The sequence below is a fragment of the Hetaerina americana genome, unplaced genomic scaffold (genome assembly GCF_022747635.1).
Source record: "Hetaerina americana unplaced genomic scaffold, ioHetAmer1.1.p SCAF_60, whole genome shotgun sequence".
Taxonomy (NCBI): Eukaryota; Metazoa; Arthropoda; class Insecta; order Odonata; family Calopterygidae; genus Hetaerina; species Hetaerina americana.
Window position 1 is genome coordinate 1,645,290 of NW_027287206.1, and position 27,649 is coordinate 1,672,938.

Below are 27,649 nucleotides of genomic sequence, written 5' to 3' on the forward strand. Positions count from 1 at the left end.
AGCCTGTGCAGAGACATCCAGAAAATTGGTATCTTAAGTGAGTTTTGGGTAACATTCGCCGAAATACAGTAATTAGCACGTTGAATAAAATGGAGGATATGAAATTATCAAGTCCTCAATTTTAGAATATCTTGGATGTTTAAGGAAATTGATTCTGACTTGCTGGTAAAACCTAAAAAGAGAACTGGACTTAAGTTGATCAGGCTTATGAACTGAAATTGCAGTTTTAATGTCATTCTTGTTAGAGAAGTTGGCACATGAGGTGGTAAAACTTTATGAGTTTTAGGAAGTTACAATTACACATTCATTAAGGGGTTTGATAAATTATGTATATGGCACTGATTGCCCTTAAGGGCTCTCAAGTGATGGGAGCTGACACATTGACGTATTTCTGTTGCCATTCAATACTGATAAGTCACTAGATAACACTTTTTTGGGTTAAATTAGTAGGTAATGGTAAAAGAATATTAAGATCCAGAACAAAACCCTCCACTGCACCTGAAGTGACTTTCTCCAGGAAATACAAATGTAGGTAAAATTTTTGGGAGATAGTTTGACATAAATCTTAAAGAAACAGTAAAAAATTAAAGCATACATTCTCGAGCTCTCCCCCTGACTACCATTACCAAGTGTTTGCTAACATTCAATTAGCTTGAATGACAAAGTTTGAATATATCTACTATTGTGAATTTGTGATTCAAATACAAATATCAGTATATGTTTGGATTGCGCACTGAGAAACAAATATTAATAGAATATTGAAAAACCATTTGTATTAAATGAAAATATTAACAATAAACCTATTTTCTACAGACAGTGACCAGTGGTGTTCAAGTAAGATGAATAATAATTAGTGAGGGAACAATATATAATGGCAGCAAAATTTTTAATTTATCAAGTGAGGGTATTAGTATCCTCCATCTTGATTCTAGACTGAAGTTCCCAGTATGTCAGATGGCCAAACGGTAACCACTCATTACTTACAAGTTTCAGGTACCCCCATAAATGAGTGTGACAATTGATCTTTAACTACACCCATCTACGGCTATCTTGAATCTTCCATTGGCTGAGTAATGTATGGGTGTGTTGATACCTTTTAGGTATATCAATATATAGTTGTACTATTTCCTCTATGGAGACACTAATGAATGGGTTTACCTGTAGATGTACTTAGCTTTAGTTACATGGGTTGGAATAGAATAACTAGAGTTGGATATAAATAGATGTTTCGACGGTATGTGCTTAACTAATGAGAAATTATAGTCACAGGTTACTTGTATAGATACTCTAATATCTATTGTTCTGTTTCAAAGAGTCTCGCATCTGTCAAAATAAATGAAAGCAGAAATGCATAGTGAAAACTTAAATTATTCAAACAATGAAAATTTAATAATTTTTCGAACCAGTGACTTACAGATTGTTGCTCATTTTGTCATTAATTTGTAAACAATTTAAATGAAATGCTTAAAAAATAGTAGTGATCATGCATGTCAAATTCTTTTGGGTGTTTTCAAGGAATATTCATAAATTAATCTTAATAAATGCGGTATGTTGCATTTCAAAATACATGTATTGACAAAAGTGTCTGATAATAAGTTTTACCACTGAAATACTATGGATTACAAATAAGGCTCTCTGGCCTACATTCCAAAAGATTAAAAAGTACATGGGAAAAAATTGCATATCATAAACACAGTTATGAAGTTCGTTTCAATATTTTATCTTTTGAGTGAAAGTGAGAGTAACTTACATTTCCTCGAGTAGGATAAATGTAGGCATAATAAACCATTACCAACCTATTGCAAATTACACAATGCAACCAGAGAATTGAGATTTGAATTACTGAAGAGAAATTGGAAAACTTTTATCGATTGTTTAAAAAGTGGTGTAAATATGTCATAACTCAAAGTTTGGCAAAATTGCACCATCCTCTGTAGAAGTTACATTGGTAATCAATCTGTAAAAAGCCTTCAATAGTCCCTACTTAAATGTGGAACACCAGCAAAAACAAGTCTGGTGTAGCAATTAATTAACCAGAAAGAATAGAGCAGGAAAACAAAAATTCAATGGCAAAAAAAAGTAAAATATGTAAATTTTCAAAAAGGAATGAAATAGTCAATGTTAACCCACTGAGTTACTTAAACTTGATTTTAATCTACTATGAAAAATTTGGAACTTGCTTCAGTAGACCACCCATTACTCAATTCCTTCCCATACACTTGAATCAGCAAATAACCTCGCCCTGGATATAGGTAATGTAACTGAATTTATGGCTTAACTAGGTCTGTTTAAGATGCTTGCTTGACAACCTTTGAGGTTTCACGCAGTTAAGTTGTTTTTGATTTATCAAAAAAAAAAATATATTTGTGCCCCTTGATACTTGTGACGTCTCTGCAACATGATGTGTGAACTCTGTAATAAAAATAACAAGAGAAGCATGAATGACTAGTTCCTTTTCAAAAATTAATGAGTACCTGTAAAGGAAAGAGCTAGTAGTGCTGATTATCAAAAAGTACCCTTAAACCTCATTACTGCTAGTCACTAGCCACAACCATAGAACTTTAGTATGTGTACAAGTAGTGGGAAAACAAGCACAAGGTCACCCCATCCCACCACCATCCTCCAGCACAACAAGTGTGCATGCATGCACACTGCAACCCCATTCAACTCGCCTGGTTAAAAACTTCGAGGTTGAATCAAATTCTGTCAAATTGTATCCCCACTCCCAAACCGTATGATGGTATAACTACCATGAAACCGATGAATGTCATTGTGAACTACATATCAAATAATGAATCCAGAAATATGACAGTGAAAGCATGCAACAGCTATGTCATGTGAGTACAAGAAATAATTTTGTAATACCTTTTCAATTTAATCTAAATGGAGTCAGTAATGAAGGAAATCAGAATTAATTGTATAAACAGTAGCAATCCACTCATTTAATATTGCACTTAGGAAATCATAAATGAAACTGTGTGAAAGCTGATAAAATTCTACATAAAAATATATTATGAACTTTTTTCATTATCTCTTAATAAGTTTGATGTGGGCATTAATTAACTGAAAAGCATCTGCTCTCTTATGAGCAATTACAATTATCTTATTACTAATAAACACCGGAGAAAAGTAACAATACCATGTAATAGGAAACTAAATTTTGGATATAGAAGCATGCCATCATTGGTTGTAGTAGTAGTATTTAGGGGAGGCAACCGACAGCTGAGGGTATTTGAACCATAGGGGATGGACAAGAAAGGATGAAGGGTGGAGAGAAATCCGGTGTCGGCATTAGCCTACTCTTTACGAAAGGCGCCAAGGGGTCCGCAGCTTAACATCCCATCCGACGGATGGCGTACTCACTCAAAGTGCCCTCCACAAAGTACCTCAAGTAGGGATCGAGATACCTCTGAAAAATATTCAACACCATCGGGATTTGAACCCAGGCCCTCTGGGTGGGAAGCCAGGCCATCATTGGTATGGTATGAGAACCATGAAAACTCAGGTCAAATATAAGTTCCAAGAGATATGAAAACAGTTGAGTTAATCAGGAAACACCCAAGCTCATCCCATAACTTTTTCCTTCTATGCTACCATGAAGTGGGTATAAAAGGAGTGCTCATTTCAACAGAATTCAGCAGCACCAGTGGACTAGCCACTTGCCCCAGTTTGACTTTTCAATGTGTAGAATTCACCATCAAGAGCTTCACCACTGTGGTAACATAAGAAGTAGTGGTGTTACGTATTCCCATTGGCTCCCCAGGACTCTCGGAAACCTTTTCATGAAAGCTCTCTTCACTTCTTGGCTTTCATTAGTTTAAAATTTAATACCAAGGTTTGTGACATAATTGAAAAAAATTATATTAACAAAATTGCTCCATTATCACTCTGTAATTTCAGTAGTTTCCACCATCCTTCATGTGACAAAAATACTAGGCTGAAAGCTTTGATTATTTTATCCGATTTCTGGCCTCTTAATGTAAAGACTCATGCTAATTTGGAAAATAAATCAATCATTGTTAAGATGTACATGAATCCATCAAGTTCATTTTCAGGCTCTGCATTCTGTTTAAATTGCATGACTCATGTTTCATCAATGTATGAGATGTGGTATTAACTTTCTAATAGTAAATTTCTTTTGACTGGTTTATGTAAATAAGTATATAAATGTCTTGAGAGTTTAACCATTCCTGTGTAATTTTCTTGTAAATTAGCTTATTCAGAGCCGTCGATGATATGTCCATGTTAAGGAAACTTGTTAAATCCTCCATCATATAATATTTTATGAAAAATTACATTGAGGCCCACACAATCTTCCTCTCATATGTTTAATTCTTTGCAGTCCAAGTGTGTTGACAACATTTAAGGTTTTTCCACCCAATAGGGTTTTTGGCTTGGACCTCAAACTCGGCTCCCCCGTGGCTTCTCCTACTCTCTATTCTGAGCTCTAACTTTTGACAAAAACTTGGAGATTTGATGGGGAGATTGATGTGACTTCAATTTTTTTCTCTTAATAGCTACCCTCTTAATGCCAATTTTGTTCTTTAACTCTTGATACTTTTATTTGAGTCTTAAGTTTTGACACTGTTATGATATTTATCCAAAGCACATTTTTATATGAGCCATTCATCCAAGTCAGCAAAAATTCTCCTAATATTATTTTATTCATTTTGTCATCCATAGCTGTCAATCTCTTTTTCACTTGGCTGCTATCTTATACATCGCAGTCAACAAGTATGTATATTTTGTGTGTGTGTATATATATATATTTTTTTCCTCTCTATGTCTTTATTGTATATATATATATATATATATAGAGAGAGAGAGTGCCTATATGAATATATGAATAAACTTAGGGGCAAAACTTATCACAGAAACACAAAGAAAAGACAGGAATCTTTGGAATGCCATCCACAGGGGGAGAGCACGGAGAATATGTGTGGGAGGGGTGTGGGTGGAAGGAGGTGAGGAATAAAGGATGAAGGGACAATGAGATGAGAGGGATGGTATTGGATAATTTTAGTGGGTCATATTAACCCCGGGAGGTTTGAAAAATTTAAACACCTATGCATGGGGCACCTCATATGTTCTCATCTCTATTCTGTTTGCAGATTTAGGAAGAGTTTCAACAATGGAAACAGAGAAGCAGTTGACAAAGGATTGGTCACGGAACTAACTCCATAATTTGTAATCAGAAGAGTTTATTGACTGATTCCAACAAAAAGCTACTCAGCAAATTATGTTGGCCAAATACCTGATAAAACATCCTGATGAGTATGACTGATCATTAAATGGGTCAATGATGAAGATTGTATCAAGTTGGAATGTTGTATGTGGAGGATGAATGGTCAAATTACACAAGTGAGATCAAATACATCCCCAATAAAGTGGAAGAACACAACAAAATTGTGATAGCTTATAATTAATTGCTCTCCACTTTCTGACAACATTAATTAGGGTTATCAATCTAGAAATGATTCATTACTCAAATACACATATGATGCATTAATTGAAAATTCATGCAGTCCCTCTGCTAGATCAGACTTGGTGTGAAGTCTTTCCTTTCTCTCCACCACTACTTCTTAGGGTCAAAAAGGAAAACCAATAGGGAAAAGGGCTGAATGGCTGCCAAGGGAACAGGAAGTGAATCACAGAAACTGCTTAACATCACCATTTAATTGAACAAAATGCATCCAACATAATCAAACTTCATATAGAGTAATTATGCATGATTGCATAATAGTCATAATTTAAAAAGTCCAGACTAGATTCTTTAACACTGTAAAATAGAGGTTCTATTACTTTGGAATGCTACCACATGAATACAATGATTAGTAAAAGGGAAATACTGGTATGAATAGTGCAGTTGAAATCATTTCACAAAATGAATTCAATGGAAAACATCCCAACATTATTAAAATCTAGAAAACATTGTATAAAGTATAGTTAAAATTAAAAACAAAGAAAAATTTCCCACATGAATACAAGTTGTTCATTTCACAACTATAAAGGCTCTAAAGTTAAAGGCCGTGTTTTGTAGAAAGGTGACGAAGCTTCCACAAGTAGTACTGTGTTGGAGTTGATGTTAAATCTGGAAAAGTAATGAAAATTCATCTGATTAAGTAAACCATCATAAGCTTCTGTAATTGATTATTTACAATTTTTATGTAAATTTAAATATCTACATGTTTGCCTATGAGTTTGCGGATTGAATCAAGTTCCCTGAAACTGCCACACAAAATTCATGATGCTGACAGGATAAAGGAAAATGCAAGGAGGCAGTTGATGAAATTCCAAAAAAGGACTTTTCTGATTGTTTTGAACAGTGGAAAAGATGCTGGGATGAGTGAGTGTGGTCCAAAGGGGAGAATACTTTGAAGGGGACTAAGGCCACATTGTTCTAGGTAGGCTATTATTATCAAAATATTGAATGGCTGGATCCTTTACAGACAGACTTTGAGCATGTATGTGTGATAACTGATAGAGCAAACAATGAAAACAGAAAATCTTCAAATATTCAATTAGTGGGTAAGAAATTCACTGTCTCAATGGAAAAAAATGAATTCATAATAAATACCTTAGAACATTTTTATAGATTCCCTTAGGCTTATTGCTGAACTGAGTGTCTTTCAGACCTAAGCATTTGGATAGGGCTTCCATTTTTTTGTAGGATGCTGATGACTCTTCAATGAAATATACAGCAAACACTTTCCTGAAAAGTTGATTATTTTAGTTTTTATTCTAATAACAGCATTAAAATTTTTTCACTTATTTCTCCCTTTATTTAAGGACCATATATGCTCAAACATAAGCCAACATTTTTGCCGAATTGTTTTTTTACCATTATTTATATCTTTTGATAAAATTTTCAGGTTTTGTTAGAAATTGATTTCCTAATTTAACAGAAATTCACAAATAATTCAATGCTAAATTTAATTTCTCAATGTTTGAATTCAAATAAAATTATACATGGACTTGTTCTTCAATAATTTGACCAACACCGCAAGTGGTTACTCATCTGAGGAGGAACACAAATACAATATATGCAATGTTTTCCCTTGATTATCAGAGGTGTTACTGAAAAGCACCATTCCTTTTAAGGTGAGGGCATTCCAACCCTCATCTTAATCCCCAGACAAAATGATTTTTTTTTGTTTTGGGTTTTGTGATCCCTGCTTGATGATGAATGGATTCCTTTCAAGAATGTCTTGCACAGTGAAGAGCCACCACAAGGTAGCACTGGTTTTTGCAGAACATTATGGCTCTAGATTTGGCTGGTCAATGAAATGCCCTGATCACCATGATGGTTCTCTGTGCCAAGGTGACTGCATCTGTGAGTCAAAGGGCAACAGGTCTTCAGCAGTGAAATTACAATTAATGGGCAATCTTTGGCTCTACTTAACCTTACATGCAAGCCATTGTATTGGCAGACCATCATGCACCACTTGAGGGACCAAAAATGGAGCCAAAAAAATCAACAGATTGGGGCTACTGAAGAGTGCCCTCTATATATGGACCTCAAAGTCCGACGCAGTCTATAGAACAGACACTACTCTCTGGGAACCCTGAGGAGGTTCCTGATGAAGAACTGTCTACTGTCACTCTATTCCTGGATGCCAAAAATGAGGGAATCCAATGTTGCCAGCAACCCCTCAAGTCCCTTGGAGGTTGGAAGGATAACCATACAACTGAATTCTCTGACTCAACCCTTCCCAAGAGACATCAAAGCCAGGCGCTTCCTCAAAAGGGGCAACTTCATATTCTAATGCTTCCTGCAGTTGGAGGAGTTGTAGTTGCTCTACCCTCAGGGTTTGGCCTCTCAGGTGCAAGCTCTCACCTCCAAGGAAAGGGGAGAAAAGGTTAAGCGGATCTGCCAGGAAGAAGTGATGGGAGGGCATCTCGGCCCAGGAGGATGCACAGTGGGAGAGCTCTTTGGAGCCTCTTGATTGTGAGGCAAAAGGGGGCCTGCTGATGCTGCAATGAATATGTGGTCATGGGCCCCTGAGGATACCCCCAGAAATAGTCCAGGGTCCCAAAAGCATCAAGACTGGCAAATAGTCATATGCTGAGGCAACCAAGGGTTTAAAGGTTTTCATCATTCCAGTAGTGATGATCACCTGGGAGTAGTTTGCTGAAGAGAAACAAAGGATAGAGGAATTATGGGCAGCCAATCTGGAGGGGCAAGTACTACCCTTCTTCAGGAGGACCAGATTTATTAATGGGGCACAGGATATTTTCTGTGAGGATGACACTTCAGTGTCCTGGACTGAGACATATATTTTATATGAATGAGAAATAGGTGAAATTCTTGCAACGCTTAAAATTAAATGGTCATTATACCATATTAAGAAAATATTGAATACAATAAACAAATGAATTTCTACTTCATGCCTCATTAGAATAATGATTGCTAAAATTTAATTTTCTAGTGAACATTCTAGAGTACATTAGGTTCTCATCATGGAGTTCACTGGCACCTCTTTATTTACCCTGTATATTCTTTAAGTATTGTCATAGCTGCAGAATTTTCTTTGTATTTGCACTTCTCAAGGTCTTCTTTTGAGAGATGCAATGGTGTGCTTGTTTGCATCATTTCAGCCACATGTTGAAAATATTTATCCTGCACCAAATCTTGTGGTCTCTCTATCCAGGCACTGGCATCACTGTAATGAAAGTTTATAAAGTTGAAGGGTCCATCTAAAAATATTAATAAACTTTGTAGTTTCCAGCTTGACTTAGTGGAACTTTCCATTACGGAAAGAAAAAACAGCTAAGTTAATTCCACTTAATTTTTTAATTTCATGACCCAGGTTTCAATACATGCTGTCATCATCAGGTACTTTTTCGAGCTTTACCTTACATATGATATGTGAGGTATATAAGATATATATTCATTTATTTTATATGTAATGAATATGTATTACTTTCCATGCAAAATAGACTATCATTGGTCATTCAATCCTAAGATTGGTTGACTGCAGCCCTCCATCCTACCCTATCGGATGCTAATTTGCTTACTTCCTGGTATTTTTTGCAATGTACTTTCTTCTTTATTTGTCCCATTTATGTATCCCTCTTCCTTCCTCTGGGAACTTTTCCCTCATTTTTTCCTTCTATTATATTCTTTACGAATCCATTGTGCCTCAGGGTGTGGCCAATCCATTTGGTTCTTCTTTTCTCTATGGTGTTTCATAAGGTCCATTCTTTGTCTGTTCTTCTGCATACCTCTTCATTTCTTATTTTATCTATCCATTTTATCTTAAGCATCCTCCCCCAGCACCAGGTGCTGAAGGTTTCTAGTCTTTTCTGGTCTACTTTCCCAATGGTCCATGTGTCTGATCCATGGTGTGCCACGCTCCATACAAATGTTTTCACGTATTGTTTCCTCGTCTGTAGTTCTATCTTCTTTGAACACAGCAGTTGTCTTTTCATTGTAAATGTTTTATTAGCTTGAGCTATTATTCGCTTGATGTCTGTAGTACTTCTTCTGTCCCATGTGATGGTACTTCTGAGATAGGGGAAGGAATCCAATTGCTCTAATTTTTGTCCCTTTAGTGTGACTACTGTATTTTGCTTCTCTCTTCCACATGCTAAAATTTTAGTCTTCATCTTGTTTATGTTCATTTTGTATATTTGTAGAACTTTATCCAATAAATTTAGTGACCTTTGAAGATCCTTCTGGTTTTCTGCTATCATTGCAATATCATTGGCGAAGTGTAGCATGCTTATCTCTTTGATCATTTCCTTATCTGCATTGATCCTAATTCCGTTTAATCCGATACCTTGTGCTTCTCTTATTGCCTCCTTCAGGTACATATTGAATGATGCTGGTGAAAGGTTGCATCCTTGTCTAACTCCTTTATTAATTTTAGTCTCTATATGGCTTCCATCTCTCATTCCCATTGCGGCTACTTGCTTCTTGGGTAGCTGATAGATTATTCTTCTGTCATTGTAATCTGTTTTTCCAGTAGTCCAAATATCTTGTTCCATTCCACATTGTTCAAGGCTTCCTCCAAGTCCACGAATGCCACATACAGTTGTTTGTTCACATGTATTGTTTTCTACATCTTGATTCTCAGACAGAGTAGGGCTTCCCTGGTTCCACTGTTCTTCCTAAAGCCAAATTGGTTTTCCAAAAGGTTACCTTCAATTTTCCTTTCCATCCTGTGACTTATTATTTGCGTAAGTATTTTTGATGCTTGTGACACAAGACTCAAGGTTAGGTGTTCCTCATATTTCTTTTTCTTCATCTTCTTTGGTATCGCGATCATTACACTCGTAAAGTATTAAGGAAGTCCTCCGTCTTTGTAGCTATCTTTGATTATTCCATACAGATTGTCCTTGGCTTTTTTCTTAAGGTCTTTGTACTTAAGGTACTTCTCTATCGAGCTTGTTCTTCAGTTTGTATAGGCCTTGGTTCATGTCATCCGTTTCACTCTGGTCTTTCATCAGGTTTTCACCCAGCAGCCTCATGCCTTGGTAGAGTTCTTCGATGTAATGCTTCCATCTGTTGCCAATATCTTCACCTTCTATCAGTATATCCCCGTTTACATTCCTGATGTTGTTGCTTTTCATTTTCCTTTCTCTGAAATGTTTCATCACCAGTTTGTATGCTGTGTTGATATTCCCTATCTTCATATTTTCATTGATTTCCTCGCAGCAGCCTTCTATCTAATTCTTCCTAACCTTTTTACATTCTCGGTTGACTTGGTTCTCAACCTTCTTTTAGAGCCTTTCCTCATCATCATTCCTGGTGTTCTTGTATTTTCTTCTTTCTTCTATTAATCCCCTTATCTCCATTGTGACCCATGGTTTCTTCATGTCAGCTCTCTTTCTCCCCAGTTGCTCTTCTGCAACTTCTGCGATTGCCCTCTTCATTCCATCCCATCTCTCTTTGGTGCTCCTTTCTCCTTCATCACCTTGTGTGCTGTCAATGACCAAGGCAAATCTTTTGTGTAAAATAGATAGTAGTAATAATATAGATATCTACAGCAAATCTGTACATGTCAGCTTTCGCTTGATTTCGTTGCTGTTTTGTAATAATGATGAAATGTATTAACCAATTGAGTAAAACCTTAACTGGTGGGCCATTATATTTCGAAGAGGACATTAAAATAAAATGCTTGGGAATGTTTATTTAGTGCTATCAAATATTTATCATTTTTTGTCATCCATGCTAACTTATCTTCTGCCTCTGTAAACTCATTGTATTTTTTCTTACATCAACAGTAATAAGAAATTTGAAGTCATTATTTAGTTACAAGAGTGCTGAATCTTACTCTTTTCACCAGTGTCTTTGTATAACACCTGCTCATAAATAACTCATAGATAAAAGTAATCCCACCTGACTAAAGTACCAAATAATGTCATGCGCATGAAAGTTAAGGAAGTTGATAAAACATATATGTAGACATTAACAAATGTAATCAAGTGAAAAATGTAAATAAATGTTATTTACATGTTAGTTATCCTTTGTTTAATATATGTGAAACTATTGTTTCCAAATGACTGCTCAATTATGTCAAGTGGTCTCTGAAGAACTCTGGATACATCAGGAACAATCATATTACCACCACTTTCTTGGACAATGGTATCCCACCCTTCCCATGTGCTAGAAAGTTAAATAAAAGAGGTTATTTCAAATACTTGAAGAAAAAATAGGCACAATGATGACCAAAAATATATCACCACAATAAAAAATTGCTAATCTTGTTTCAATAAGACAATATGTAAGTCGGTTAGTTTCATTTCAGACTTAAGTTTAGTTTTATTTCCATTTTTTATCACATCAAATGAAACTGTATTTGAGTTACACCACTCCCTGGTTGCTATGTGGAGTTTCAGAGGGCAGATTGTGACCACATTATTAAACAGGTATGCTTCAAGGGATAACCACAATTTATCTGTAAATAATTGATTCCCAAATAAGTCTGAGAAATCTTATAAGAATCCCATGATTGGATCTTTTAAGGATTGCATCAATACTGAAATCAAGAAATTTGTATTTTTATATAGTACAAGCATAGCTTAGTGAACTAAGTTACATCACTCAAAAGGTGACATATATACTTAAAATATTGAACTGCTTAGAGTGACTAACACCTACAAGCAAGAGAAATTTTCCAGAAAGAGGGGAATCCATAGAGGTACAAAAGCTTACTCCCAATTCGCAATACTTACTTCACTATATTCTATGATTCTGAACAGTAAAGGAAATATAATTAATGGGTTTGAACACCAGCTACTAGTCGAAATTTGCATAGGTCTTTAATTAATCTAGCACTAACAGTAGGGGCAGAGAAATGTAGTGAATAGTATGTGTCAAAGATAATGCAATATACTATGAAATTCAGGATATCACATGCATTTCAAACTAATATCCTTGACAATTGCAATTTATTTACAATTCCACTTTCTGCTTGTTCGTGCTGCTTCTTTTCCATGATGGATAATGGACTAAATCATTTTTCATCCAAATTCATTATATGAATGTTTATTTATGATGACCAAGGCTACTACTGCACTGAATGCAAAATTTTTCCTCTTTACAAGGTGGAAGGGCAAATTTCCAAGAAACCCCACTTCTTGCTTTCTCTTACAAAGAGATTACAGTGGGGAAGATTCCTATAGCTGAGGGTCAAATTGAAAACATATTTTTCTCAAAATTTCATTTTGCAACAGGATGACAAAGTATCATAATACCTGTGATACTTTCGAAACAAGGCATAAACAAAACATCACAATTGAGGAATCGTGCTTTAAGACAGATAATTACAGATGCTGATTATTCTAATACTGTAGAAGTATATCAACTCACAATTTGGTACAGCATGTGTTAAATCGCCCTTCTAAGTAGTTCTCATATACCTTCATTGGAACTAAAAATGCTACTCCAGGGAACTCTTCAACTCTGAAAGCACTGTGAGGATTGCTGGAAAACCCTACAAATCCTGAAATAGAGATGGAGGTTATCAAACTTCCTTTATCAAACCATGATTAGAAAATTAGCAATTTATTTTCAGCACTCACCATTAGGATTCCATGAAGAAACACCAAGAAGAGAATTGTCTTTCTCCAGTACAGGAATCATCTGAGCCATGAAGAATAAAAAGTCAGGAGATAAAATCTGACCTTCTTCCAGAATAATGACATTTTTCTCAAGAGGGAATATTTCCTTCATGAGCTTAAAAGCTCTTTCAATACCTAGAAGTTGAATAAAACCACAAGCACAGTAATTAACCCGAAGGTCGGTTTGGTAGGTTCAGGGAGTTCACCTGGGAGTTCACCCAGTACTAAGCCCAATGGCATGTAAAATTCACGCATCAGGGTAGGGAGGGCCAGTGCCTTTCCCTGTGTCTGTTATGGTTTCCCAAGAAGATTTGGTACCTGAAAAATCACATAGCTTTGGTGGAGCTGCAGGTGCCCAGAGAGGCTTGCCTGGGAATTGAACCCGGGCCCTCCGGTCAGTAGTCCAGGGCTCTACCCCTGGACTACCATGACCCAGAGGTAGAAATTGAATATTTAAACATAATTATACTTTTAACAAAGGGGAGAGAAAGATGCCTCAACTGATTGTTAGTTTTAAACATGCAATAGTAATTTTTGTAAAAATTTGCAAGATCAAAGAAATTTTAAATTATTGGCGACACACAAAATATAATTAACAAACACAAATGCATGCTTTAATATACAATACACTTAATAAAATTACAAAAAATCCATAATCGGCGCACATGCACTTTTATTGCACATAAAGGGGTATAAAAATGTCATTCACATACCATTATTCATAACCGTCTCATTTATCTCCACCACTTGGAAACCAAAGAGGCGGGCCATTTTAGATATTTCCGTCTGGCCGGCACAGTGAAGGATGAAAACATTTGGAGGATGGATACCTGGCTGATGGATAAGGCTCTCCAGTGTTAGCAACAATGATGATGGAGAATTGCATGACAAGATGATTACTGGTGTGGAGAATGCTTTACTTGCGATAAGACTTCTGTTTGTTAAGAGTGTTGGGAGAATGGGCTCATGTTGCGCTGTGGCTAGTAACAAAAGGAAAAAATATAACTTGGTAAAAAATAATGAATGACCTATTATTATTAAAACAGAAAATTTCATCATACAAAATGTTTCAACAGCAGCATGGGTATTAATCAACATTAAAGAGAAAAGAAACAAGACTTTAGTTGCTTAGTTACAATTATATGCTGCGGAATATTCTCTCTTCATGTATCACATTCCTTCCTGCCTGTCCTCCTATGGGAGACATAGTGAATATTTCTAACTGAATTTCAATGAGCAGCATTGAAACCCTTGTGCACAAGTGAACTAATGGAGGTACCACAGAATAGCTTTTGTGTCTTTGCTTAATTTTCATCAATAGAATTGTACTCAGCGAACATTAGGAAATATGAACTAGAAGGGAACTCATTAGGTATGCCAAACTGGATGCAGTAGTGTAATTTTTCATTCCAAATTAAAAATTACAAGGGATGTTGAATTTGACAAGTGGATGTATTTCAAATGGAACAAGGGATGAGAAATGGACATGGATGCATATAGGGTACATCAAATACAGAAGAGTAGACTATGCATTAATTGTATTTAAATTCTTTAAGTCTTAAAATATCACCTCTAAGAGCATTGCCGGCATAAAGCACACCACCCTGCTTCATACCTGTATTAACTTTCTTTTCATTTGGAGCTAACTTGAGGTGATGGAATATAACAATGCTAAACAAACTTTTGACTGAAGGCAAAAGAACTAAACATATACTATAATTTATGAAGATTTTGAAAATAACATTGAAATTCAGTCCGCACATCATATTTTAAATTATCAACAAAAATTAATTTACCTTCAAAATGCCACTTATGCTACGTAATTCCTTAAGTTTAGCCTGAGGACAAGCAGTACTGATTTGTTCATTTGAATAATATCATGGGATCTAGATTACATCAATATCACAAACAGTCCAATATCCACTACCACTAATGCATTGAAATACACATACAGAGAACAAATCATGCCACAGAAAAACTTACCTTCACAAAATGCTTCATATTCTATTTTATTAAACTGCTGGCAAAAGGAAACTCTTTCCATGTTTTCTCGTGGAAATGGGTCAGGAGAAATGATCTGTGATGGGACTGCCAAGACAATAATAAATGTTAAAACTCTACTGCAATAAATTAAATGAAATTGAAGTAATTAGGATACGGACAGTAGGATACCCAATCATTAGAGGTATCTTAAGGCTCAATTGTAGGGAGGTGTATGAGGAGGAGGGTTCAAATGAAGAGCAACATAGGGGATGGATGAAAAGAAAAATAACAATGACACCAAAACAAAATATACAAAAGGAAAAAGTGATACAGTAAATAAGAGGCAAAAATTGAAATGTATTTTAATGCACGCAAGCATTATTGTATCAGTTGTCATAGTATGAAAAATAGATGAATTCACATTAACTAAAAGTTTTGATAATAGAAAGTTGGCAGACAAGAACATCAAAGACAATAAAATATCTTCTTCAGGTTTTGAAAACTAGAGGCCTAGATTTAGATTGTTCTAAAGAAGAAGAGAACAGCAATGACTTATGCCTGACAATTATCAAAAATGAAATGGAACACTTAGATGACTTTTTCATGGAGTTTTGCGCAAATGATAGGTAACCATAGAAAGTCAAAGACCAAACCACAGCACTTGGTGTAAATTCACCTACACTAACTTGCAAATTAATTTTATATGAAGTAAAATTTATTATATGTACTTACTTTTATCTGGAACACAGAATTTTTCATCTATAACTTCAGCCCATTTATTGCTCTTTGCAAAATTCAGCTTCTCATAAACTGTAAAACCTTTAATTCCTTTTTGAGATATCATATACCATTGGGAACGGTAATGCAAGTTCTGGATCTTTCCACTACCTGCATGGAAATAAATAATAAGCAACATTTCACTAGAGGAGGAAGAGGATAGAATGGGACTTCTATGCTCCTGGTGTATGATCTCAAAATAGGGGAGACACAAGATAAGCACGTCAGGGAGGTTTCTCCTCATAACATGACTATGAAGACTGTTGATGGAGAAAGGAATCAGTAAGGAAAAAAATGACCTAGTAATTATAAGTCACCAAGGAAACTATCACTGAGATGGTGCCCTCCAAATGTGGTATACATTTGAGGTGGTCGAAACCAAAGTTATTTCTCTGCATTAGTACCATTATGTAGGAAGTCCTAGCAAAGGAAATTCTTGATGTTAAAGCACTTTCATAAAAGGCATAACATTTCCATTATGCATGGAGTGCCCTTCAGGATAGTGAAGGGTGACTATTTGAATTCACTTGCTCATAAAATATAACTGCAAGGAATGATGAATGTTCACAGACAGTTCATAGCTTTCACTGTCATAAGTCATTTATCAAGAGGACTACTTTGAAAGATTACACTTTCTAATGCAATACATGCACCATAATAGGATGTAGGAAGTGAAATACAAATTTAAAATATATATCTATTAAACTCATGCAAAGGGTACCTTCTAAAGTCCAGAAAATACCTTTTCTCAACCTATATTATAACAATCCCTGATGGCTTCCCCTGCTAAATGTGACTAATAGCTTTTAGCCAAAGATTTGCAATTATATGTTCAGGAATTTAGATAGGTTTTAGTCTCATTGCCTTAATATACCATATTTTTAATCTTATTGACTCCTTAATATTGGAAGATTAAATAAATCCAGGTATCTTTAATACATAGAAGTTTTAGTTTAATAGGGAGGCACTGGGTGAAATAGTACTTCTAACAAAAACACCAGCAGGGATACATGAGTCAAGACCCAATGCATGTGAAACTCGACAACATATTCCTTTCCCCTTCAAATGTACAGATTCAAAATTTCCACAATAGAACCTTGATGACTGGAGTTGTCTCCATAAGTGATTAAGTCCTCTAGTTGAACTCAAGTTAGGAATGCAAAATTACAATGATTATTTTTTCAAATGAGGAAGAAATTTCTGTATCACATGTATTGTTTCAAGGTAAATAAAAACTATGATTACAATTGAGAAGCGGACAAACTTGCAGGTTGTCTGACTAGATTACAAAGTTTCCCTGTTAGCCTCGAATCCAAAATTAGGAAAATCTTATTTCAGAAAATTATGCTCAATCATTTTGAGGCCAATAAAAGATTCACAAGTAACGAATTCAACTCAATTTCCTAATTTACCTGACCACAGAAAATGGCAGATAAAAGGATGCCAGGAAATATTTTAGTTGATACTAAAGACCATTTTGAGAGGCAATGAGAACCCAATATAGAATTAATATAATAGGTGGAATTTCACGTAAAAATCAGAGGGACTGGAAGATAATAACTCAATAAGGTCATATTGAAAAATAAAATGTGAGAAAATAAAATTGAGGGAAACTCAGGTTAAAAACACATTAAAGGGAAGAGGTAAAGCCAGGGGTAGTGATTCTGACTACAAATCTGAACAAAAATAATTAACAAAGGAAAAATTGTACTTCTGATTTCACCAGGACGAGGCCTTGAGAAAAGCGGATCCAACAGCAGAAACTACCTTGCACAATGGCAAAAGGCACAAGTTTGATGTTAATGCACAAAATTTTTAATGTTAATTGTGCAAATCAAGATGTTCGGTCCAGTATCAATGATCCTATGGGTGAAAATGGGAGTCACAGGATTGGAACGAAATGTGGAAGGCGATGGGACACCACCACATGAGCCTCTCTAGAAGAGCAACCTTGCATTAAAATATGATGAAATGGCAATCCTCCCGCTAAAATATTCCAAAGGTAAAAATAGGATGTCCGGATCAGGACTCCTTGGAAGGGGAACATCGGTCAAGGGAGGGAAATAGAGGGTAAGGGATATGGAATGTTAATCCATTAGGAAGTTAGGAAATGCTGCTCAGATAGAAGTCAAACAGGCTGTGGACAGGCACCCAGGGTTTGAGCAGGATTAGGTGAGCCGAAAACTAAATGGTCATGAATAACAGCTCATATAAGAAAGCTCATGGAGCCAAGAAGATAATACAAGAATCCAAGGAATGAAATAAAGGAACACCTTTATAAAAAGTAGTGGAATCAATCCATACAAGAGTGCAAGGTAATCACGGAAGAGTGGCTAGAAACCTGCTGTGAGTAAATCAATAACAACATGAAGTCAGGAAACAGCAAACTTACATATAAACTGATGAAGAGACAATTCAAACTGATCATGATTATAGTTTTCATCAATTAGTGTTCATGGTGTAATACACCATGCCTTAAAAATCAAACTAGTGTAGGCTTCAACTAGTATGCATAAAAATATGAGCAAGTTAAATGATTTTGAGGTATCTTAAGGATTTGAACTGAAAACAATAAAAGTATGAATTGAAATTGTGGAAAACAATATAATGGGCTAAAGGAAAGGTATAAAACAGAATATAAGATTGGGTAAAAATATAGAAATTTCCATTTTTTTTATAGAATACTTCATTCCTCACCCTGGTTGAGGGAATCAAAATCAAAGAATGAAAGTTCTATCTCTCCTTCATATTTATTCACATGGCTATTCCAGGGAATAAAGTCATTAAAGCAGGTGGACATGTAGCATAAAATAAATAATGATGCAGTGAGTGGATAAAAATAACACCCAAGAAAAGTTCACCTCATGAAACATCTAATTTTCATTAGAATGCAACCTTTGGCCAAACTTTAGCCCAGAGTAATGCAAAAGTTGTCTTATTCAAAGCAATTTACATTTCACTAACTTATGTTCATTAGTCATTTCCTAGTATTTAGTAATCCTATACTCTCTGAATATCATAGTTCAAGATATTCAGTTTTTACTCAGCTAGAAATTTCTACAATTTTTTGACATACTCACCAATATTAAAGAGGTTTCTTACCCAAATCATAGAGAAGTTTCTTTGAATTATTGTCCAATTCTTTGGAGGCCTCATCAAATGTAAATAAAATGATGATATCATCAGTAAGAACTTCATTAAGAAGAAATGCTTCAAAATCTCCCCCATCTTTGTTGTAGGTGTCAAAATTTTGCACTGACACCACTTGGAAATGTATTGGTTCAATTATGGCTACATTCAAGCCCCTACCACCACCATTAATGTTATTTCCTAAAATGCTAGAAATAAATGGCAGAACAAAGTCAGTAATAAAAACAAAAGTGTTTCCTTTAAACTGAATACAATAAAAATGCTAACATTCCATCACTTCCAGTAAAAATTTAGCGATTGTTCATGTCTATATTTTTAAAAGAAAATCATTCCCTGCCAAAATGAAATTACAATGGCTCCTCTTTTTTTAAAAGAAATTTCAATTAAAGTAATCACTGACAAATATTCATAACAACTCATCTGTTATTTGAAAATGTACAGCATATTATGCAGGTACATATATATGTATGTATTGCAATACTAGATTTTACATATATATGTATATTCTAATATTGAGGGATGTGGTAAAATCAATAACCACCGGGCCTCATGCAAGAATCATTCCACGATTGGTATGCTCCTAATCCCCAAACACGCCTCCGAACACAACACTCCCTTTGATAAATGCTATAGTGTATCCATTTTAGCCACCCTCCACTGAAACTCAAAACAATAGAGCAGGCATTTATCTGCCTCCTCGATTCCTAAAATTAATTATAACTATTATGAGGTATTAGTATTAGACATTAATTACCACAATCTTCACATATTTTAATCCTCCCTCCACTCCCACAACCTTTCACATTATTCCCACACTTCTAAAAATCCTCCTCCCAACTCTACCCCTTGCAAACCTTTCCCCACCTTCCCCATTCTTACAGCTTTTCCAGCCCATTCTTTCCCTCAGCTACTTCCTTCTCTTCCTTGAGAAAGATAGCTTAGACCACCAAAAATTCGAAAACTAGTGAGTTTCTTTTCTTTTTTGTGTGTTTCTGTGTTTTTGTCTTTGTCCACTAGTGCTAACTTCATATACAACATTATTTACATTCGTGAGAATTTCACATAAATTTTATATACATATATTTTATTTATTAAGTAATCAACTGGTAAAGGCAGGTTTTTGATGGATACAACTACCAAATAAATATTTTGTGACTCCTAACAAAACACAACCCAGCTACCTAGTCTACATCAGGTCCCTCATCATCTCTATGTACTTCCTTCCTCCTTTCATCCCTCCCAACATCCCTATCCTGTTCCTGCCGTTTCCCTATTTGCCTAACATTCTCCCCTCTATTACAGTTTTCAGCATCCCACTGCTGATCAATACGTCCTTCCTATATATACAGGTATATGGTTCCTATAGTTTCTTTTGTGGCTTTTGGTATCCCTATTTTGATATATTACCAATTTACCACGATAGTATCCGCTCATTTCCCTCACTCATGATTTTTTCCAAAGCCTGTTGATATCCCTTACTTGCCATTCAAGTTAATGCTTCTAAATTCCATTTCCTAACCCGCCGCTCCTGCCTTATCTTTTTGAAACGGAGGCTACACGTCATGAGTACCAAATATTGGTTGGAGTCTGCATACACTCCTGGGAGGCCATGCGAATTGATCACACTGTTCCTAAACCTGTGCCTAACTAGAATATAATCTAACTGATACCTTTCTGAGTCACCTGGCATTTAATGTATACCTCAGCCTTTTGTGCTATCTAAACCAAGTGTTGGTGATGACTAACCCCTATCTCCTGCAGAACTTAATTGCTTTCTGACCACAGTTATTCCTCATACCTAAAGTGTAGTCACCCACCTCATCAACATCTCTTCTTTCGCCTGCCGTCGCATTTCAATCCCCCATCGCGATTATGTCCTTCAATTGATCATATATCCTAAGCCCTATGAACATCATGGCAGCAATTAATGTTCAATGTCTGAAAACATTCACTCCTTGCCATTTGAATTCATTCAATTTTTACTGTGCTTCACCTTATTTTTCAGTCAAATGTGAAGGGACAATGCTTACTATTTGCCAAGGACACACAATCTGGGCTGGTCATCTTTGTCTTGACCAGTGTACAAATGCATTGGAAATGAATTATCAGGGCATAACTCTGGTAATCCACAATTTGGTAAAATTTCTCCAATCTCTATGACCTCCTGAAAGTGACGTTTTGCTGAAAAAGAAAAGTATATATTATACTATAAATAACACTAAATTCTAGTTTAATACACAGAATGCCTAGTGTATGTATAGAATGTCAAACCAGAGATACCAAATCCCTTCAAAATATTTAATTAATTTATGCCATACTTCACGATAGTCCCATGAAAAGTCATGTATTTATCGAGGAATGGATCATGCTATCATATATTCCAGATATTTAATTTTGCATTGGACCTTATTCTCACAGTATAATAGCCAAAGAATATGAAATGTAAGAAGAAATCTTGCAGGTTTAGAAGCCAAGAGTAGCTAGACCCTACCATCCCCTCAAGGGAGCCCAACACCTTGCATGTTACTTTTCTGTTCAAGAATAATAATACTTGATTTGTGCTTTGATTTTGTCTTTCCCAAGGGATGAATGGTAAATTTGAAGACTTCCCCAGGCAGCATAAATTCTAATGCTAATAATAATAATACTTTATTCATTTTGAAAAATGGTACAACCATATTAAATGTCGTCAATATAAATATTATTTAACATATAAACACAAGTTCTTAAATGTGATGAAGATTATCACAAAAGAATTCATCCAATGAGTAAAGTGGGTGAGCATGTAATCAGGTATATACCCTATTCTTGAATCTCTGGATACCGTCTGATTTCAACTGAGTAGGCAGATAGTTATACCATCGTATGCTCATATTATGAAATGTGTTGTAAGTTGATGATAATCTACAATAAGTAGTATTTAGATCTGATTTACCTCTTGTGGAGTAGTTATTGATATTAGATCTTAATTAGTAAGTTTCTATATTGACTTTCACATGCATCAGAGCCTTAAAGATATAAAAACTAAGTACAGTCATGATTTCATACCTAATAAAAAAAGGTTTGCAGGTATCATGTGGTGGTATATTAGCAAGAGAGCGAATAGCTCTCTTTTGTAGTAGCACAATTTGTTTAACACGTGGGGAATGACCCCATAACTCAACACCATAATTCAAATGACATTGAAAGAAGGCATGGTAAAGTGTTAAACGATACTCATTCGAAATGAGAAAGTTGAGCTTTCTTAACATATAAACAGCTTTACTCAGTTTATTACAGGTCTGACTGATGTGAGTCTCCCAGATAAGTTTTGTATCAATTTAAATTCCTAATATTTTAACAGTTTCAACTTCAGTTATTTTTGATTTAAGACTGCACACAATATGCTGAGTTTTGTTAGTATTTAAATGTAAATGATTAACATCAAACCATTCCTTAGCCTGTCTTTGTGTAGCGCTAGATCGTACCTTTGCATCTTCTAGATGTTGACATTTTTGCACAAAAGTAGTGTCATCAGCATAAAAAACAGATGTTGGTTTCATATAACAGGGCAAATCAATAATCATGACGATGAAAAGTATTGGGAATTGGATCTGTATGCCAATAATTGGATTCATACGCCAATAATTGGATCTATATGCCAATTGAATGTTGTGGTTTCAGGCTGGGTGGTAACAATGAAAATTATGGGACCAAATGGACTGACTCCCAAACGAAATAGAATAATTTGAGCCATATGTTAGGCGGGTGAGAGATGTTTTCGCTCAACAACCAATTATTGAAGAAGTGCCCTGATTTTGTAATATACCTGATCCAAAAATAAATCACCACCCTAATTTTTATGGATCCCTCAAATGCCTTTGGGATTAGTACTTATACCCCAGTTGCCCTGCCATATTCTTTAATATTTAAGATGTTTACTTTTGGTACAAATGAATACGCATCAAACTGATGGTATGCATGCGACACATATTGAAAAATATTAATAAAATAGATTACTACTCTTTGATAGTCTAAGAATTACAAAACTTCTTGTGATCATTTTCATGATTACTGAATAAATCTGAGATTTCATAGCAATGCCATTTCCTTTTAAATTCCTATCTACTACTGCCATGCGGCCAATTGTCTTTTTCATAAATCAGCACCTTCCCCAACATAAGGAGAGAATTCATCTTCTCTATTCTGGAGTATTCTGCTTCATTAATTACAAAATCAAACAAGTAAAAGTTCTGAACACTAATTAGCAAGGGGCAAGGTAACATTTTTTACCCAAGTAAGGTTACATTAATTACTGACTCAATGCCATAGCTCTTGGTTTTTGCAAATGCTGGCTACCTCAATAGAGGAGTGAGCCCTTGAAGGATATTTCTTATAAAAGTAAAATATTCCATAGAGCAAATATTGTAAAGGGAAGTTTAGTTATATAATTGGGGTTATGCAAAAAGAATATGGGAGGCAAACAGGAGATATGGAACTGATTGCTTGGTGAAAACTCGGCTACCTCAACCTTGGATTCAACACGTGTAACTTGTGTGTTTTGTGTGGAAGTTACCTGTTTCATCTGTATTCTAGATCTGAGATTACTGTAAGTCATTTTCAGTCACCAGTGCTTGCAAATGTTCTGTTAATGATTCAACATTCTATCAGCCCCTGTGATGCATCTTTAGGGTACGGATTTTATCTTCTCTTAAACCACCATTGCCAACCAGTACTTGCAGTGAAGTTCTCCCCATACAGTATTTGGAAAATGTTATATACCGCATTTTGCATATTAGTACCAGGCATTCCTACTCCATTTGATTTTTAATACACACATCACTTGTGGATGGCCTCTTGCCTTCTTTCCTCTTCTAGTAACATAATTTTTTGAAACCTGCCTTTCTTTTTTGTGGAAATTTAAGGCAAATATGAATAAATATATGGATTGTCATCTTTTATTCAGATTTGATAGTGTGCCAAGCTATATCTAACTCACAAAAGAAGCCATCACATCCATTTTCAAGAGAAACTTCAGATTGCTGAGAGCTTTAAGTTCCATTTTCTTTGACTGACACCCTTATTTTGCACTATCATAAAAAATTATTTAATTTTTACTTTGGCATATGTAGAGTCAAGAAATTGCATGGAAAAAATTAGCCATCTATTTAATGAGTGGCATGCAGTGTTTATTTGAACATTGCATTTGCTATCAACTGTTTCAAGAAGTAGTTCATTCATCATTTCAAATGTACAGCTAGAGTATTTATTGAAATGTTATAATTATTAAAACCATATTCATAGAAACATGAAAGCTGAATGAAGTTTTCAGTAGAGTACAACAGTGCTCTTATCGTGACCCCTTAATAAGCCAACCCTACATGGCTGGACCCTGGATTATGTGGAATTTGGATTAGCCAAATCCAAATAAACTAATATGCTTTTCTCTTAAGTAATGTCATCAGTCCTAAAATGTTCATTTAATTGCCATAATTGTCACACATCTTCAATGCTATAATTACCATACAAGCTAGGTTACAGCATTAATTAGCAAGTGCATCTAATAGGGGGAAGTCTTAATATTTGGAGGCAGTTAGAAAATGTTTCCTTTGCCACCCCTTCAACAATATATTAACAAAATAACCAGTGTGAGTAAAATTGATTATGATTCAACACATTTTATTTCAAAATAGTTTTATGTACGCTCCTACTCCGTTTCAGGCTCCATTTTTAATCATATTTTTTCAGAATTAGTTCAACTACATAGACCATCAAAGTGATTGAGGAGCTGAAGAGAGGAATGACGAAAAAATTCTCGGGAATCACTGAGTAAGGAAATAAGGTTTGAGTGTGGTCAATTGGTATTAAGTTCTCCAAATTTTTGAGCAGAGAAATAATTGTTCAGTGGAGATTGCATATTAAAGATTTTCAACAGAAAATGACATGATGCATCACAATATTATTATTTACATTACACATACTTTAAATTCCATAATTTTAAATTTAACAAATGATAACTAGTGTGAAAAAAAAAATAATTAGAATAACAGAGAATAAAAAAAATAATAGTAATAATAAAGTTTATTTGCCCAGTAGATCATCATACATAAAAATATATAAGATATAATGAACATCAAAAAAGAGAAATGAAGCACACAAAATTTTTTCAGAGTGAAAATGAAAATATAAAGCACATTCATACCCAAATATTTCACTTAGGTAATACATTTAATGAACTTATCACCCATGCATTCATCGACAGAATAATTTTTTCGATGAATAAAATTTTCAATTTGGCCTTTTTGAATAAATATTCTTACAGTTCAAAAGATCAGTGGGAAGTATATTTACAGCCATATTCCCATTCCATCTATCCTGACTGACATTTCATAAGTAATGTTTGGCTCTTGCAAGGTGAGAATGATAATTTGAGTCGGAAGAAAATTTACTCCCTTGAAATACACTAGAATATAGGTGAACAAAGAAAAGATTCTAGCAATCACACACACACATATATATATATATATATATATATTTATTCTACTGGAGTTTCATCACATATATTCTAGCAGTTCTTATCAAAGAGTGCTTGAGCAGCCCCAGTCTAATAGGTATGATGGCACTTGTCTGACATCAAGTGTTGACAGGTCACAGATGATCCATTCTACTAAGTTTTCTACAAAATATATGTGGAAGACCAACACTTTTGGTAATACAAAATTTACGATTCATTGGCGACGGCCAATGTAGTTGTAGCAGTGTTAAAATTATCATATATTATAAATATGAAAAATAATTGGATCATGGAAACTTGAAAATTTTTATATCTTTAATTCATAGTTTCACAGACAGCTTATGGCAAAAATCCAGATATTTAGTTTGACCAATCACTCAAGTCTTCTCAGGTGATTATTTGGCCGAATTTTCAGACTCAATAAATGGAGATTTTAGAGAATTTTCCCATTAAAAATGTCATATACATGCATTTTGCCAACTTGGGATGATTAATTTCAGGAAGTGTGAGGATCACAACAGGTCAGATATAAAAGTCATTAGCAGTGCTAAGCAAATTGGGGCGCGGGCAACGTTGTTTCTTTGGTTCAACTTCTCTTTAAAAGTAATTAAGTACAAAACAAAGTCAAATTTCGTCTATAAACTACTTTTTTCTCTTACTGTTGCATTTGATTTTCACGCTAGTAATTGACAGAAAGTGCTGTTCAAAGGATATGAAACAAAAAATGTCTTAGAGCGTCATTGGTTTCACAAAAGAAAATTTTAAAATTCAATTTCCCAAGTCTGCCATAATTTTCGGTATATTTTGATATTTTCCAATTTGAAAATTGGTAAAAAAATTCGCCAAAATTCAACAGAGATGGTTTTTCTCCGGTAGTTGTAACCACTATAATTTGAAAAATGGGGTGGCCACCTGACATATTTGTAAAGCTACTTTATCTGAGATGGTTAGCTCACTTTAGACAATGGGGTCCAATAAATCATTCATTACTTGACAAGTAAGTCACATTAATCAAAGCTAATTTTAACATGGAAAGGAGCATTATGCCTTAATGAGCATGGAGTGTTTCCAGTAAACAAAACTAGTAATTTTATGGACACAGTCTCATGCATTTTATTATTGAATGTTCGCATAATGCAGTAAAAAGACTTCTGTACAGCATTCCATAGCAGATTTAAAAAAAAAACAATTAGACATGGACATTTAGGAAATGCACTGCGTTCCCACAATCCAACAAGCAATAAACGCTTAGCATTTTAACGGTTTTGCAATTACTATGGGAAACTTGCCTTCAATGACAGTAGGCGGAGAACTAGCGTTCAGTTCAAGGTTGGCATAGCTTTCAAAGCTTCCTTCACAGAATTTCTTCTTCAAACCCAGAAATGCACTCCCCATGAAATGTAAGCATAGAATAACTATAATTGTTAACGACACAGCGGCGGCCCAGGTACATTGGTGCACTGCAAAAAAATGGCCATAAACTTGACACTATTTGAAATATAGCTATCAGTAATTTCATATGATACGACACGTACATTTAAAACATTTTCTTTTGATGTTTTCGTGCGAAGCCATGTCAATCCTGGAGTTCGTCCGGCAGTCATATACTGGGACTATAAAACAAACTTAATTCCAAAGCTTCAAGGAGCATGACATTTAATGCATCACACCATAACGCGAATTGGAATGTATTTTATAGTTAGCATAAACTTTCGCTACAGTTTTATTAAAAACATAAGAAGTCAATGGGCTCATTTTTCTCACTGCCATAATTTCTTGAATATAAGACGTTTCACCACATGAAGTGAAAGGAAGTACAAACCCTGTAAAACAAATTCATTTATAATTTAAATCCACAAATTACACAAAGGGTCACAGCCTTCTACGGTTTTCGCCTGAATTTGTGCATACGACTTTGAAAAACTATAGGAAGGCTCAGAACCGGTGGAAAGTTCTTAGAAACATGTCTTATACTGCTTGTATGAGAGATGAATTAAGATTTGACAACTGAAACGAAATTGTGCGAAAGCAGCTAATAACCAAGTGAGCGGCGGTCGCGAATTCCAATATGGCCGCCCTCAGGGCGGTTACTCAAATCACGCAACGGGGGCTTTCACAGATAGATTTCATTTCTGTTTCCTTCCCTCTATGTTATGGCAGGTATAAATCGATGATACC

At 35.1% G+C, this 27,649-nt stretch overlaps 1 protein-coding gene across 1 annotated transcript; it reads right to left on the reverse strand.

Annotated features, from left to right (window-relative positions):
* Positions 1 to 5,658: 5,658 nt before the first annotated feature.
* Positions 5,659 to 27,475, reverse strand: LOC139695618 (protein O-linked-mannose beta-1,2-N-acetylglucosaminyltransferase 1-like). Its single transcript, XM_071594422.1, has 13 exons — positions 27,007 to 27,475; positions 26,761 to 26,931; positions 21,009 to 21,159; positions 18,931 to 19,166; positions 15,784 to 15,939; positions 15,052 to 15,156; positions 13,782 to 14,048; positions 13,030 to 13,203; positions 12,818 to 12,950; positions 11,459 to 11,611; positions 8,490 to 8,663; positions 6,578 to 6,712; positions 5,659 to 6,091 (listed from the first exon to the last, which is right to left on the reverse strand). The coding sequence occupies exons 1-13, from the start codon at positions 27,044 to 27,046 to the stop codon at positions 6,004 to 6,006; spliced, it is 1,983 nt and encodes a 660-aa protein (XP_071450523.1). The 5' UTR covers positions 27,047 to 27,475; the 3' UTR covers positions 5,659 to 6,003.
* Between the last annotated feature and the right edge of the window lie 174 nt (positions 27,476 to 27,649).

What these genes read in the sequence shown, in the direction of transcription:
- LOC139695618 (XM_071594422.1), bottom strand. Translation starts at nt 27,046, where the DNA reads ATGGCTTCGCACGAAAACATCAAAAGAAAATGTTTTAAAT. An exon ending in TCCGCCTACTGTCATTGAAG is followed by an intron (nt 21,160 to 26,760) that starts GCAAGTTTCCCA and finishes TTTCTTTTTCAG; the next exon opens with CAAAACGTCACTTTCAGGAG. An exon ending in TTGTGTGTCCTTGGCAAATA is followed by an intron (nt 19,167 to 21,008) that starts GTAAGCATTGTC and finishes ATTTATTTCTAG; the next exon opens with CATTTTAGGAAATAACATTA.